Source organism: Salvia miltiorrhiza, chromosome 1, assembly GCF_028751815.1.
Source record: "Salvia miltiorrhiza cultivar Shanhuang (shh) chromosome 1, IMPLAD_Smil_shh, whole genome shotgun sequence".
In the NCBI taxonomy this organism is placed as follows: domain Eukaryota; kingdom Viridiplantae; phylum Streptophyta; class Magnoliopsida; order Lamiales; family Lamiaceae; genus Salvia; species Salvia miltiorrhiza.
In genome coordinates this window covers 44619147-44632286 of record NC_080387.1, presented here as the reverse complement: position 1 = coordinate 44632286, position 13140 = coordinate 44619147, and the positions used below count along the sequence as shown (strand labels likewise).

The window sequence follows — 13140 nt, the reverse complement described above, 5'->3', positions numbered from 1 at the left end:
TATATATGGTAAATTTTGAAATGGTGAGATTTTAGATATGCCACATAGGTTAAGGCTTAATCTTATTATATAATAGATTCCTTTCTCTTGGCTTAGAATGGCGTTTTGATTATCTAAAATAAAAGTTTATTGCAAAAATTTTAGCATCTTTGCAATAGCATGGTGCAATTGAATCACTCTTGATGAAAGAATCTAAAAAAAAAAAAAATTACAGTTCACGATTTTAACTATAAAGGTATTATCATCTAGGAAGCCTCATATATGATGGATTAATCTAAAAATCATGAATACAAAATATTTTTTCTAGGAAATATATGCAGAAAGGGTAATAGAACAATTGGACAATTGATATGCATTTGGCTGAAAATTTCATAAGAATTTCAATCTCCATTTTATTTTAGAAAATTGTTTTCGAGGGGTTTTATCGATTTTTTTCACCCATATATTCTTTGAAGGCATATTCAAAGATCATGTCATTATTCAACTAACAATCAGTTCCCCATATGTATGAACATACCATAGTATATTTGAAGAAAATATCAAACTTTTTTTTTTCAGAAACAAAACGTGTGAGGCGGGGGTTATATATATGAAAGGGGGCTTTAGTTTATTTTTGGTTAGGGTTTAGTTATTTGGGGGCTACGAGGACAAAAATATCTATAATTAAATATTTTATTTTAAATTAATTATGGGGATTACAATGAGAGAAAATGGGGCTATGAATAAAATTACCCCTGGTTAAAAGGAGCAGTTAAGACAAATAAATTGAAGATTTTCGATTTAGCACGGACTAATTAATGTAGTATGTAGGATTTAGATGAATTATTGAATAATTATGTTGCGTGAGAGGCAATAATATTTGCGATTGTCTTTAAATATTATATTTTAGTATATATTATAGAGATGATATGAATACAAAATATACATGTATTGTACTTCCTCCATCCCACGAATCTTGATGCATTTGTTTTCGCCACCGCAATTAATGAATTGTAGATTAGTGTTTTAAGTGTGTAGATAATAAAGTATAAAAGTGATAAAGTAGAAGTGTGTAGGACCTGTAGGTAATAAAGTAGAAAAATGATAATTAAGTATAATTAATAACTCTTATTTTTTAGCTAATTGTTGCTATATTTAGAAATGCATCAAGATTTTTTGTTCCCATTTCCAATTTTTTGTCAATAAAAATTAATTATGATTGATAGTTTGTTATATATTTAAGAAGTATCACAATAGCATATTGAATGTAATAAAAAAAATTATGCATTATAAAATTGTTATCTGCGTTTTTTCTTGTAGAATAAAAAACAATGTCTAATAACTTATCACTACATTGTAATAAAGATTATGCATTATTTTAAAATATGTTATTTCAACGTATTAATTCAAAAATATGTAAAATCAAAATAATTAATTTCAACAATCGAAATCGCAAAAGTAGAGTTTTGCGACCTCAGTAACATGACAATAGGAGTTCGGATTGCAGGATGCGTAGTCCTTGTTGCACTTGTGTTGGCAACATTCATCGCCGCAACCTCCATCCTCACAGCACACACCACTTTCGCACAATCTATATTCTTTTGTGCATCTATTTTCCAACATCTATTTCATACATGAAAAAAATAAACATAACAATGGATATTAATTATTTCTCATACAAATCAACAAATTTTAAATTCTGAAACCATGTTTTATTTTCTATTCAACCAACAATTTTATTACATGTTAGTTTATCTCGAAATCAACGGACAGGTCCAAATAAATCGAGCAAAAACATACAAATGATAATATTCAATTGCTAGTTCAATTACGTTAAAAAATACAAGTACAAGATATTAATGTAACCTAAGGAAAAAATGAGGAGCAAAGCAATGCAAAATGATTGAGTGAGTGAAACCATTTTGCGTTATTTCCTGCTAGTGGTAATTGAAAATGTTTTATTGGATTCTTCCTATGCATGTCTTTTATAAAACGTGGTTGGCCTGTATCAATCATTCAGTCTCCCCATGGAATATTATTGGTGCATGAATGTAATATTAGCAAGTTTGGGTTTGCAAACAAAATTTAGGCCGAGATCACCAATACATTATGAGGTGATCTTGGGCCCATGCCCTTTATATTTATTTATTTAAATTTAATTAAATTTTAATTAAATATACTTATTTTTTTGAAATCACTTTTAGTAACAATTATTATTTTTCTAAAAATTACTAGTATAAAATTTGAAATTCTATGATGGATTGGTAACAATAAAACTCAACACTTAAACAAATAAAATTAGATAAACAAATGTAAATAGGGGTACATACCCTACTCTCTCCCCTGGTAACATGTGCATTCCTAATTGTATTTGGATGAGTCTACATCCCAAACCCAAGCAAGTCTCATCTAAGGCGGCGGCGCTCGCGGAAGGCGAGTGCCAGAAGTTCCGCGGAGTGCGACGGCGTCCTTGGGGTAAATGGGCCGCCGAGATAAGGGACCCTTGCAAGAAGGTCAGGTTATGGTTGGGAACTTAAGACACAGCGGAGGAGGCAGCGATGGTGTAGGACAACGCCGCCATCAAACTCCGGGGGCCTGACGCCTTGACCAACTTCGCCGTTCCCACTCGTAAAGATGAATCGCAGGAACACAATGTGCTGTCGGGAGACAATTCCTGCGATGATTTTCGGAACCGCTCATCGCCGGCTTCTGTTCTTAGCTTCAAAAGTAGCCTCACCGGTGCAAGGAGAGCTCGCCCAGTGCTTCCAAAACCGAAGATGAAGTGTGTGGGGCCGTTTGCTCGGCTGCGTCGGAGGAATATCGTGTCGGCCTGCCGGATTATTCCCCCGACGCCTTGCCTATGACCACAGATTTCTTGGATGATTTCTTCAATTTCGAAGTCCAAGATCAGACGTTGTTGTTTGATCAACAAAATGCAATGATCATGCTACAACCGGAGATAATTTTCCGATCGATTACATATTAGGATTTGGATAATTTTCCGATCGATGAAGAAGACTAAGAATACAAAGTGAGGTCTATACGATTCACGTGGATCAACTACTTGCAAGAAGTCTTCAATAAGTTACAAAGACAAACATAGAAAAACATAGGTTCTAATTTGGTTGAAAAAAAATATGCGAGACAATCAATCTAGGTCTGAACTTGACAAAAGACGATGTAAAAGTTGAAAAGTTGATATAAAGGTCAACCACAAAGATGACGTAGTCAATGTGAAGGAATACAAAACACAGTCGGCTCCAACAATTATCCTAAAAAGAATTGTTGGTAAGATAAAGGTATCTTGTTGAAGAATTGACGCACGCAAAATTTTAAAATAAAATGGCCAATTCTACAAACCCAAAAAAATTGGCATAATTTTTTTTAAAACTCAAAACATGACGATAGTGTTGTTGAGGACCGTGTTGATGAAGATGACTAAGAATACAAAGTAGGATCTATAGGACTCACGTGAATCATCCACTTGCTCTCATTCGCGGTGTGAATGAGTTCACGCTGCCAGTCAGGCACCATATTGAGGACAATACCAAGGTGGAAGCCGTTTTCAATGAGTACCAAAGACAGGTGAATTGTTAAGCTACTACTTTCTTTTATTATAATGTTAGCATGTTATTTTATGTTAATTTCAGTTGTAATCATTTAAGAATGTTATTAGGGTTGGACGTACAATTACGAAAGCAAGCAAAAAATGATCTTTCCTATTTTTCTTTCCATTTACATCCTCTTACCTCAAACTCATCTTTTAATCTCACAAAACATCCAGAAAATAACCATTATAAAAATATTGGAAATCACAACACCTTAGTGCTAAATTCAGTTATTAAAAGAATGTATTTATTTTCTCTCTCTTATCTTATTTATTTTATATGTATAAAAATAAAAAAATTATTTTATATGTATAAAAATAAAAAATTATTTTATATACATGTACTAATTAATAATAAAAAAAATATTTTTGTTGGGTTTCAGCCCCTATTGGATTTGCCACTGATTTTAAGCAAACTGCATAAGGTTGGTTGGATTTGGAAAAGAGGTGGTCTCCTGTGCACCCGGAACACTAACACTGTCTTGAAATGACACTAACACTATTTTATTTTACAAATGACACTATCATGTTATATAAATAACACTGTCGCGAAATGACACTAACACTATATTGAAATGACACTAATATTAAGTGACACATTCATGTTACCGAAATGATATTGTACACCCGAGTGCACAGGATAATTTGTGTTTTGGAAAAAATAATATAGCTAAATTCCATCCATGTACACGAAACAATAAACAACTTTTGTAATCTTTTGACACATAATACAAATCAATTTAAAATTCAAAACAAGGAAAAATTATTTTTTTAGCAAAAAGGGTTATTTTCCTAAAATAGTTAAATTAATTTCCCTTAAATCATATTCTCCTCAAGAAAAAAGATTTTTGAAAAAAATCTTAATTGTATTAGTATATGAATCTAAACCAGATTGAGCTCGCACAACCTTATCTACGCAAACTAGATTCTCTGCAAATATTTTACTCAATCAAGAGAAGATATAGTTTCCCTTTCAAAAAAAGGAAAAAGAGAAAAGGGTTAATAGCCGAAAAATACACGAACTTTCACGAAATTTGCAAATTGCACATGAGCTTCAAAAATAGCTTCAGAATACATTACCTTTTAATTTTGTTGCAAATTGTACACGGCGAAATTTCCGGCGAGGAATAGGTTTGACCGGTGATTACGTGGACATTACATGGCGTATTGCGTGGCTTTTTTTACACGTTGGCAAGCCACGTGGGCAAAACGACGTCTTTTTGATATTTTGAAGAATTTACTAAAAAATAAAAATAAAAAAATGCAACCCTGTCCGCCTCCCTACTTCTTCGGCGAGGAGCAGCTGCGCCGTGACCTCCCCTCTTCCACCTCCACTCAATCGCCACCTCCACCTCTCACCTTCTCCGACCCACACAACGTCGCCTCTTTGTCCGTCAAGTCAAGCTCAAAAACATTGGATCTCTACATGGAAATCAACAAGCCTCTGCACCATAAGAAATGGCTGCTGCCGCTCGCCTTCTCTCTCCTAACCTCCTCTCTCCTCATCATCTTGACCCTCTTCACCGCAATCCCATTTCGCCAAACTCCTCTAGTCAAGCCACAAGCCTCTCACCTTCTCCAACCCACACAACGTCGCCTCCTGTCCGCCTCCCTCAAACCCCTCCTCTCCAACAACGTCGCCGTCTTCATCCTTCTCCACCGCCAGGAGCGCCATGGCTGCAGCCCTTCTCCGCCACCACCAGATCTGAGGATTTCCCCTTTTTTACCCTCGACGCCGCCTCTATCAGTGGCAGAGCCACTGCCACCTCTCACCTTCTTCGACCCACACACACCATACAACAACAAACCCCAGTTCGCGCTTGCTCTGGTCCATCGCCTCCACCAACCAAACCACCGAAGAAGGTGCGGTGTCCAGACGGGAAGGCGCCTCTGGTCCATCGCCTCTCACCTTTTTCTATTTTTTATTTTTTTAATTTATACCACTCAAAATGACGTCATTTTGAATGTCGTTGAGTCCGCGTCTGAAAATTCCGGGAGCCACGTCACCACCGATCAAGGTGGTGGTCAACGCATGTGTTATTTTTGAAGCTCATGTGCAATTTGCAAATTTCTTGAAAAATCGTGTATTTTTCAGCTATTAACCCAAGAGAAAAGATAGATATAAATTCCATAAAAAAAGGGAACTGACTCTAATATTGGCGGGTTTTGCTCCTTATTTGAAATATAATTACGGGTATAAAATAATTACCCGTTACAGAGCAGGACTCTCTCTCTCTCTTAGCTGTCTATTCAATCTTGGGAGTTTCCCGCTACTCCTCCGTCATCGTCTCACTCAAACTCTTCCTGCTTTCTCGCCACCGTTTAAACCCTAACTCCGCAGCTCCATTCTTCTGTCTGAATTCTGATCACAACCTCTTTCTCTCTCTTACGCGTAATGACGCTGCTTTCCTTATTATGTGTATGTTTTCTTTATTGCTTTCTCTCACTTTATTTGCGGGTTATGAAGAAGTTTCTACGTTTTTGTTGATGTTTGATTTACGGTTACAGATCGTGGCAAGTATTTCTCTGCCTCGCTGCATTGAATATCAGTTGTGCATGGTCTCATTGCGATAGTTTCCGTGCTCGTTCGGCTGGTAAACTGGCTGTCGGTGGCCGATTGGAGCTCGATGAATCGCCATTTTTCAGGTTTGATATTATGTTACTTACATTTATGTTCAGTAGATTGATTTTCGGCAATATCTGATTAGAAATTTTCCGAGATCCTGAAACAAGGGGTTTAGGTTTCGTTATGATGTATTCTAAGACTTGATCGATATTGAATGTGGAATGGTGAACTTTTTGAGGCACATGAGTGAGGAGTAACTGAAAACTCCAAATTTTGTGAGTGTGATCAATTAGTTCTCCACAAGTTGAGTAGTATTTTTTTTTGCGTCATAACTCAGTCTTAAGTTCTGTGCTTTGCTAATTTGTGGGGGCCTTTGTGTGTTTTTCCACTTCCCAGTCTTATGTTTGTGAGCGTCTGAGCTTGCTTTGATCTTTGTATTTCTTATCAGTCTAGTATGTAATTGAAGATAATTGTTACATCACCATGCGGTTTATTATTTGGGTTTTACTTTTTTGTTTCCCGTACATGGCATAAGGTATGACAAAGTAGAACCTTGGTGCTTTATTGATAGCGTCTTTACATGTTTCTGTGGTAAAGATCTTAGTTTTTCTTTCTTTCATTACTAGCACGCTTCCCGTGCAAATGCATGTGGTAAATGGATATATATCTTTTGTAAAGATTTTATGAATGTTTGTGTATGCAATCCTGATTCTAATTGAAAATAAAGTTTGAGTTTATTAGTGAAACATATTTTGAAAGATTTTATTTTTTTGTTTGTTGAAGATTGATAGGTCACTGGCAAGGAAGTCATGATCCAAGTAAAAAAGGAAATACGCACTCCAGAGTCAATAAAAGAAGTTGGATTTGCTTCATATTCATCATTTTCTGACAGCAGTTCTGATGCTGTGACTCCAAGATCTTCCTCTGATTCTGGGTATGCATCTATTCTATTTGTGTTACTGACATACAGAGTTTACATCATTGGCTCAGAAATACTCTTTCTTAACCAGAATTATGTTTAGGCATTTCATATGACAAGGAAAAAGATAGAGGTGATATTTTTTCTCCTAACTCTAGTCTATTCTCTAGTTATTTGTGGGTGGCAAATGGCAGAGAGTATTATGTAATATGATAAGTTCATAAGTGTCTCTTCTGTACTCTGTAATTGGGTTATTTATGGTGGGGACTATGATATCAGGAAAATGGTGAATGAATTTTAAAGAATGACAGACTTATTACAAGTCTGAAGTCTCTTTCTTCAATACCTTATATTTTTTTTCGTGTAGTTTAAGTGTCCCGGGATGTTCCCATCCGACCAAACGTTCCTCCCAAGCAGGCTGGACGGATGATGAGGTAAGCATCCAGTTTATGATGCAACTAACCCCAATTTGATGTGATTGTGGAATCAACTCGGTTATAAAATCTGCCCTTTTTTTTAACATCTTAATTTCGGGATTTTAAATACGAATAGTAGTTTCGCCACAATGCCGCATTACTGCTTTCATGTTCTGATTCAAATTCAAATAGGATTGAGGCATAAGTTGTTTGTTTCTCTTGGTGCGATTATATAATTGTCTATGTCACAGGTGACAATTTGAGTTTTTGTTTTTTTGCGAACTTATTGTTAGATAGTTGGAATGAAAAGGATCTTCCATAAATAGGACATGTTTTTAATGAGGGAAAGTTGGTAATCTAGAATCAGGAACATTTGTGTTGATAAAAGATGAATTCTTGTTTTGAGTTAATAGTGGAATCTAGTGCTGACACCAATAGAGTTTTTCCTTATTTTTCTGAGATAATAATGGATATATGCTTTGGCAGGATAAACGGCTTACTGAAGTAGTGCAGAGGTTCAATGGGAAGAACTGGAAAAAAATATGTGAGTGTGCAATGTCGTGTTTTCAAGCTACTTACTTTACAATAACTTTCTTAAACACAGTTTGTTTGTCTTTGATGCCTCAGTACCAAATCTCATTCTCTCATCCACTGGATTATATTACTTTCTGTTAAACTTGTACAGTGTGAATATTTCTTTCCCTTGTGGACTCTCTATGTTCTCTGCTTCTTCTCCTTGTTAAGTTGTAGAGATCAATTTGGTCTGTGAAAACATTTTTATATTCTAATAATGTGAGGTTGTTCTCTAGTGTCTTAATGGCTCTAGTTCGAAATATGGAAGCCAGTAAAGGAGTTTTGAATCTGGTGGATAGTTCGCTGCTTTATTTGAGTTTCAACGTGACCTCCTAATCTTTAAATAGCTTTTATTTCATATGTCGTAGCTAATCATATCATTTTCATTCCATGATGTGCATGTCTCGTAGATGTTTACAGTTTTTGATCAGTTGTTACTCTTTTATTGTTTTAAATTTGGCATTGTTGACCAATTGGTATTTTCTCTGGCAGCTGAATGCATGCCTGGAAGGACAGACGTTCAGTGCTTGCACCGTTGGCAGAAGGTTTTAAATCCAGACCTCATAAAAAGCCCTTGGACAAAGGAGGTATGGTATTTTTCTCATGATTGCTATGATTTCTGTGTAACATAAAATATAAGTGAGCATCTGATTCTTATACAATATCTGTTTCTTTTCTCTCACCCTTTAGGAGGATGATCGTGTTATTGAGTTCGTTGAGAAGTATGGTAGTAAGAAATGGTCATTTATTGCAAAGTTTGTACATGGTCGAAATGGAAAGCAGTGCCGAGAAAGGTGATTTATATGTATATGCTTATTGATTTTTGATGTGGTATAAATTTTAAACTTCGGACATCTTAAGTCGTTTGGGTCTATGTAAAGATTTCTTTAATTAGCCTCCTATTATCTCTTAGATATGCTTTCTTTCAGTTTACCAGTTTCACCTTGGCACCTGCTGAATAACAAGAAGAGTGATGATTGTGCTTTGTGGACGTACGAATAGGATTTAAGTGTTGTACTCTTCTACAACAAAAATGAACTTGTTGGATGTGTGTGTAATTAGCTTGTTTTATATTTGTCTAATTAGATCACTAGCACGTCTCTTCATCCTCTCTACTTTTTTAATGCATTTTATAATGCAATGGTCACCTAAATTTATTAGTGTTGGAATATTGCTTTATCTTAAAAGAAATGCAGAATGAAAATTATGTGTATTGAGTCAACTGATAAGTGAACTTATTGGCTCATCATATTTAAAACTGAGGTTCATGTTTTGATTTCTTAAAATTAGTGATATGCAAGACTTCAGGCTATAATCCCTCACTCAAATTATCAGCATATATTATTAGCATGTCCATTCCAAACAAGCATCAGTTTCGTCTAGTTTTCATGATTTTGATGTTTGTCAGGTAACTGTCATATATGTGTATCTTGACACGTTTATGAGAACAGTTAAAAGTGCTTTTACAGTCTTACATTGTTTACAAGCATTACTGTGATCTGTGGTTTTTGTGCTTATTGTTAGAAAGATTAAAGCTTCTTCTTCTGATCTGCTCTATATAAGTGTGTAGGTGGCATAATCACTTGGATCCGGCAATTAAAAAAGATGCATGGACTAGAGTAGAGGAAGAAATTCTAAGACACTACCATCAAGTACTTGGTAACAAGTGGGCAGATATTGCGAAATTTCTCCCTGGAAGGTATCTATTTTAAGGTTTTATTTATGTACAGTAATTGCATATAGAAACTTAACATGTTTATGTGAAGGATATTATTACTTGGATGATTCATGTTGAATCTTTTCTATGATTTTTTTTTTGTTTTCTTTTATTTTAATTGGCCTATACTTTTGAAGGTGGTGCTAATATATATGTCTTTGTTCTTCAATACTTACTGAAGGGACCAAAAGGTTGACCCTTTTGCCCTTATTCTAGTAGTGAGTATTTTGAGGGTTAGGTTTCTGAATCTCTTGATTCCAATCTATTGTACTCTTCTTGTTTACTGGAAACGTGAACTTTGTTGATTAGAATTTGACAATGTATATTGGCTCTTAATGGTTTCTTAACCAATAGTTGGTACTGGCAGGACTGACAATGCTATAAAAAATCACTGGAATTGCTCGGTTAAGAAGAGACCTGATTTGAATTCGCCTCCTATCTTGGCGGAATTGCAGGGAAGTTCATATCTGAATGCCTTCAACAACGAAGAAAAACTGCGAGCTGAAAGTGGTACAATATTGCCTAATTCAGACCAGAAAAAGGTCACTCGGAAGATCGATGATTCCTGTTCAACAATCATGGCCCTTGGCAATACTAAATTTCCTGCAGATCATGCACAGGCAAAACCTGCACTGCTGGATTCTTTCAGATCATCTGAGAAATTTACAGTAAACGGCATTCATTTTGGTTTGCCACCCACTAATATAAGTGGCAGTTGTTTCAATGCCAGCAGCAATAAAGTCGGATCCTGTAAGCAGTCAACCAACTCGTTGGATAATGTTAGAACAGATGATCTGGATGACGTCCCTGCAAATGCAAAAGCATTTACATCTCCTCAGAGGTCTAGAGATAGCCCATGTGTAACAGATGACAGGTGCGATCATTCACCTGTTGATACTGTTTTAAGTCTGTGATGAAGATAGAATTGTATAATATATTATATCTTTAATTATTGATTTGTCTTGTTGGTCAAGTTAGTTTGTTTCCTTTTAGATGTCTAGGGTTTTATTATAAATAGGAGTTTTATTTATGTTTTAGTAGAGTCGAATTGAGAGTTAAAATGTAGAGGGTGGGATTGTTCCCTTCTCGCGGTGTTCTTCCGGTATTCATGAGTGAATCAACGGATTAACCCTTATTGTACGTATTCCGGCATACAATGGTTATCAACGGAGTTCGTATATTTATCAATATCAAATATATTTCACGCTTCTACCTGCATCAGTTGGTATCCAGAGCCTTGCTACGCTCCTATGCGATGTCTCCCCGTCAATCAACCGTTCAGAATGTTCAAGATTATCTCCATCGTGACGACGACTTTCTGTCTCAACAATTCAAGGAATTAAGAGCACAGAATCGAGAGATCTTTGACTTCCTACACGGTCAATATGATCGACCCTATGCAGAACATCATCAAGGACGTTTCCGATTCGAGGACGAATCGTTTCAAGGATGGAGAGAATGATGAAGATAGAATTGTATAATATATTATATCTTTAATTATTGATTTGTCTTGTTGGTCAAGTTAGTTTGTTTCCTTTTAGATGTCTAGGGTTTTATTATAAATAGGAGTTTTATTTATGTTTTAGTAGAGTCGAATTGAGAGTTAAAATGTAGAGGGTGGAATTGTTCCCTTCTCGCGGTGTTCTTCCGGTATTCATGAGTGAATCAACGGATTAACCCTTATTGTACGTATTCCGGTATACAATGATTATCAACGGAGTTCGTATATTTATCAATATCAAATATATTTCACGCTTCTACCTGCATCAGTCTGTCAGTATGTCGGCACACTGACAATAGTAACAAGACCAGAAAAAGAAGCAGAATCTGTCAATCACCTCTATTGGCTGAGGAGGAGAGCGGGTTATCTTGTCATGATTCACCTCAGCCGAATGATTCTGATATTCCATTATGTTTTGCTGGGAGAAGTGGTATGTATAATAAGGTTGAACAAGCTTATCAGCTCGTTAACTCCTACCCCAGTAACCTGTCACTGTCTATATTTAGTAATGTTGGCAGTCCAGAATCCATACTGAAGAGTTCAGCTCTAAGTTACAGAAATACACCTTCTATCATACGAAGGAAAGGATTTAGAGATGTAGCTAGTGCAATTTGCTCTAGCACTCCAATGCTCGTTCTCTCAGGCGCTGCTGAAAGAAAATACGGTGACTGCTCAAATTTGACTAGTGAGAGAGGTTGCTTGACTCCCCACGATTCTGGATCTGGTTCACCAGTTATTGGACAAGCTGTGGAAAGACGCCTGGAATATGCATTTGATTTAGAGTGGGATTCAAGCTCTGTTAAATGTAACACTCCAGGATCTGCATCAGAACTTAAAGCTGATAAAAAGATAATGTTGACTCCATGAAAATGAGTAAGTTTTAAATCCAGCTGTTTTTTCTTTTTTGGGTGTTCCTGAGCTCGAGCTTCCAAGGTCATGTGAGAATAACAGCAAAATTTCACTAGCAAGCAGTCTGGACAACTGGCTTCCACTGAGTCTTTTTTATGCTGGATTAGTGATATGCTACATGAATTTGTTGATATTCTTCCATTTCATAATGCTGTCTTTTACCATGGAGTTAGATCAATAACTGGTGCTGTTTCTGTTAGATGTGTTGCAGGCTACCATTATACATCAAAGAAACTTATCTTGTGATATATGGAGAGTAATAAACTCTCCGTCAAATGGATTTTCTCGAGTGGCAAAATATTGAATTCTTGAATCAGGAGACTCTTGAAGAAAACATGATGAATTCAGAATCCTAGAGGAGAGTGTAATGAAAACATAGAGTTATAATGAATGAGGAGACTCTTGAAGAAAACATTAGACTTGTGCATGTCTCTATTTTGAGTGGCTGTTTTTACTGTAATATATAACTCGTGCTTATTATTTGTTGCAGATCTATAGGAGAAGGGAACGATGATCGTACAAGGCTTGACATTATTTTGGGTGAGGTGCATTTCTTGAAATATAGGTTTCTCTCCAGTTGTCAACATCTGTAAATGGCTCAACAAAAGGGAATACATTTACACTGACTATTTGGTCTGCTAAAACCATTAATAAAAAAATGATCTGCATTTGTTTTATTGAGTGAATATTTTATATTACACCACATTTTGTCTTGATTGCAATGTGATAGTATCATCCGCATCGTTGCCGAATCCACCACAATTCTTCTTTTTTGAATTTGATGCACAATACTTAAAACCCAACAAAATCATTAACCTGCATTAGTAGTGGTACATGGTTCTTCGCTTTCAGCTGAAGGAGTTGATTATATAAAATACGGAATTCCAAAAAGGATAACTGATGCAGGTAGAAGCGTGAAATATATTTGATATTGATAAATATACGAACTCCGT

General features: G+C 35.8%; 1 protein-coding gene, 1 long non-coding RNA gene and 1 pseudogene across 2 annotated transcripts; all 3 read left to right on the top strand.

Annotated features, from left to right (window-relative positions):
* Nucleotides 1-2330: 2330 nt before the first annotated feature.
* On the top strand, nt 2331-2965 carry LOC131008612 (ethylene-responsive transcription factor CRF3-like; annotated as a pseudogene).
* A 2827-nt stretch (nt 2966-5792) lies between these two features.
* On the top strand, nt 5793-10691 carry LOC131008604 (transcription factor MYB3R-5-like). The gene is made up of 9 exons (XM_057935541.1): nt 5793-5978; nt 6095-6232; nt 6936-7086; nt 7439-7505; nt 7974-8031; nt 8553-8647; nt 8751-8854; nt 9631-9759; nt 10145-10691. The coding sequence occupies exons 3-9, from the start codon at nt 6962-6964 to the stop codon at nt 10689-10691; spliced, it is 1125 nt and encodes a 374-aa protein (XP_057791524.1). The 5' UTR covers nt 5793-5978; nt 6095-6232; nt 6936-6961.
* An 857-nt stretch (nt 10692-11548) lies between these two features.
* LOC130985305 (uncharacterized) lies at nt 11549-12864 on the top strand. The gene is made up of 2 exons (XR_009088945.1): nt 11549-12151; nt 12678-12864. It is a non-coding gene; the product is annotated as an uncharacterized LOC130985305 (long non-coding RNA).
* Nucleotides 12865-13140: the final 276 nt, after the last annotated feature.

Bases quoted from the DNA above. Each gene is read 5' to 3' on its own strand.
- LOC131008604 (XM_057935541.1), top strand. From the start codon at position 6,962: ATGATCCAAGTAAAAAAGGAAATACGCACTCCAGAGTCAATAAAAGAA. The intron at 7,087-7,438 runs GTATGCATCTAT...TTTTTCGTGTAG, and splicing joins AGATCTTCCTCTGATTCTGG to TTTAAGTGTCCCGGGATGTT. The intron at 7,506-7,973 runs GTAAGCATCCAG...ATGCTTTGGCAG, and splicing joins CAGGCTGGACGGATGATGAG to GATAAACGGCTTACTGAAGT.